General features: G+C 57.4%; 2 protein-coding genes across 2 annotated transcripts in view; one reads left to right on the top strand and one right to left on the bottom strand.

The window, feature by feature from the left end:
- CDH23 (cadherin-related 23) overlaps positions 1-2,685 on the top strand; it is a 381,871-nt gene that overhangs the window by 275,005 nt on the left and 104,181 nt on the right. The window lies entirely within an intron of this gene.
- The window catches only part of LOC102245298 (chromosome unknown open reading frame, human C10orf105), a 1,076-nt gene continuing 245 nt past the window's right edge, over positions 1,855-2,685 (bottom strand). The window contains 1 exon segment of the mRNA XM_014530367.1: positions 1,855-2,685. This exon segment is cut by the window's right edge and continues 22 nt beyond it. Within this exon segment, the coding sequence (XP_014385853.1) occupies positions 2,590-2,685 (96 nt within the window). The 3' untranslated portion in view covers positions 1,855-2,589.

The following is a 2,685-nucleotide window of genomic DNA, read 5'->3' as shown; positions in this document are numbered from 1 at the left end:
GCGGGAATGAATTACCCTCTTCATCCGTTGCAAGCATTTCCAGCTTGGAGGCTGAGCCAAACACAGCAAAACTGGGCCTGTCCACTGCGGCAGGCTCTGGGCTTGGGAGGCTGGGGTTGCGCCCAACACCCTGCCTCGGGACTAGGAGGAGGCAGGAAAGTGCTGGGATCAGGGTGCTGACGCCCAGAGGCACCAAGAGTCCAGAAAACCACGGGGATTTACAAGGGCCTGGCTGGTTCCCGGAGGAGGAGGGAGGTTCTCTCCCTCTGGATCTGCTCCTGGGGGCTTGGAGAGCCCCTCCCCGCTGGCCGAAAACCTCCTACCCTGGGGTATGGCCAGGCCTTTCCTTCTCCCTCAGGCCTCAGGGCAGCCTCACCCCCCACCCCGGGTCTCCAGGAAGAGAACTCCTAGTGCCAAGCAGGGCACCTGGCCAGGGGGTGGCATGGGGGACTGACTGTAGGAGGAATTCGTCCTGGGATGTCTCAGGGAGGCCCGGGGGTGGAGGGGGAGGGGGTTACAGCCTGTTGGAAGGGGGCCTGCCCCACTTTCTAAACCCAAAGGATCGGTTTCTATTACACAACACTCCGCAGACCAGTCCGAGACCTGCCAGGCATGTGGGCAGCCCAGTTCTCCCCCTTCCTCGGGGCGAGACGCAGGCACCGGCTTCTCCCGGAAGTTCCCGCACCCCTTACGCATGTTTGACCCATCTCGTGTTTCATATTGAATGACCGTTGTGAACATTTAAAAATCAGATTTTATTTAAAAGCTCATGTTCAATTTCTCTTGAGGAATCAGATCTAGTGTCACTGGGCCACACTCTGCCCATCCCCTGTGTATGGCAGGGGGCAGCGGCCTTGTGTCCAAGCAGGACTGGGACGTCATCCCGACCTGGAGGAAGGGGCATGGGCCTCTCCACGGGGCCTGCTTGCAGAGGGAGCTGCTCCCTGGGGCGTCTGAGGGAAGACAGGACTCCTTAAGCTTTGGGGCAGGTGGATGTACCCAGACGGGACCTCCCTTCACTCAGTAACCAGCCTCATACTTCCGTGCCCCAGCGGGTGGAACCCAGTGAGGGGCTGGGCGCAGTCTCGTCCTCTGTGAGCTCCCAGGCGGACGCGTGGCTTGTGACCTCAGTACCCGAATCTGTTTCCTGGATCTGCTGTGACAAAGTACCACAAAGTCGGTGACTTCAAAGAGCAGAAATGGATCCCCTCGTGGCTCTGGGGCCAGAAGTTAAGTTAAGGGTCAGCAGGGCCACATTCCCTCCCGAGGCTCCAGGGAGAACCCGTCCTTGGCTCTGCTGGGGCCTGGTGGCTCCACGTGTTCTGGGCTTGTGGCCGCAGGATCCGGTCTCTCCCTCCAACTTCAGGTGGCCTTCTCCTCTCTCAGCTCTCCCTCTGCCTTTCTCTGAGAGGGACCCTTGGCATTGGACGTAGAGCTCCCCTGATAACCCAGGACGTGTCATCTCTAGGTCCTTAACCTGATTACCTCTTCAAAGACCCTTTTCCCAATAAGTTTACATATTTAATTTTAAAGAGTGCCTTTAACATTTATGTAGAACGTTTTTTGAACTGTTCAATAGAAACTTATCTGGCCACTGGGTAAAGCTAGCAATAAGACTACTGGTCTGCAATGTGTTAATATTCAACATACTGATAAATAAGGATTACTATCTATATCAGTGGTTCTCAACCTTCTGGCCCTTTAAATACAGTTCCTCATGTTGTGACCCAACCATAAAATTATTTTCGTTGCTACTTCATAACTGTAATGTTGCTACTGTTATGAATCATAATGTAAATATCTGATATGCAGGATGGTCTTAGGTGACCCCTGTGAAAGGGTCGTTCGACCCCCAAAGGGGTTGCGACCCACAGGTTGAGAACCGCTGGGTTAACCCATTCTTGGCCCCTTCCTGGTCCATCCCACTACATGGGTGCGTTGAAGGGGAGCAGCCAGGGTTGCAATTGGCTGGTCAGTATTGGGAGCCTCACTTGCCCCGCCCCCTACCCTCCCAGCAGGCACCCAGGCATCTGGTCTACCACAGGGTGCAGCTGCTCCCAGGGATTGCTAGGGATTGCTGGGCAATGCTGACAGGGCCCAGGAAAGGCGAGAGGAGTCTCTGGGTTCCCCTCTGCCTTGGGCCCTGAGTGGGCCCCAGGGCAGAACAGGACCTTGTCAACAGTTTAGACTTGGCTGGAGGGAACCGTTGGCCATTCGGCAATTTGCACTGAAATCTGAGCTGGGTTTGGCAGTGGAGGGAGGGCATGCCTTCTGCTGGGAATCAGGCCCTGCTCCCTGGAGGCGATTGGTGCCTGGTTGCCAGAGAGGAACCCTGGGGTCCAGTTGTTGTCTCCAGAGCCTCGGCCCAGGGTCCAGGCTGCCACTTCCCACACCAGCCAGCAGTCTCAGCAGGCAGCGGCGGGAGGGTCTGCAGAGAGGAAGGTGTTCTCCCAGGGGTTCCTGGGAAAGGCCTTGGGCCTAGGCACACGCAGGGTGTCGGGGCCGCTGTCTTCCTGCAGCCTGTGGTGCCAGGTTGTGTCCGAGGGAGGAGGGTCCGAGGCCAGATCCTGGGTGGCGGCAGGCAGCCTGTCATATCTTGGTAGATTCCGTGCAGTCCCAGCCATGGCTGTTATCGTGGTCCGGCAGGGAGCGTGGCGGTGCGGGCCGGCCACGCCGGAAGCTGTG

The sequence above is a fragment of the Myotis brandtii genome, unplaced genomic scaffold (genome assembly GCF_000412655.1).
Source record: "Myotis brandtii unplaced genomic scaffold, ASM41265v1 scaffold735, whole genome shotgun sequence".
Taxonomy (NCBI): Eukaryota; Metazoa; Chordata; class Mammalia; order Chiroptera; family Vespertilionidae; genus Myotis; species Myotis brandtii.
Note: the sequence above shows the minus strand (reverse complement) of the source record. Positions and strands in the feature narration are given on the sequence as shown.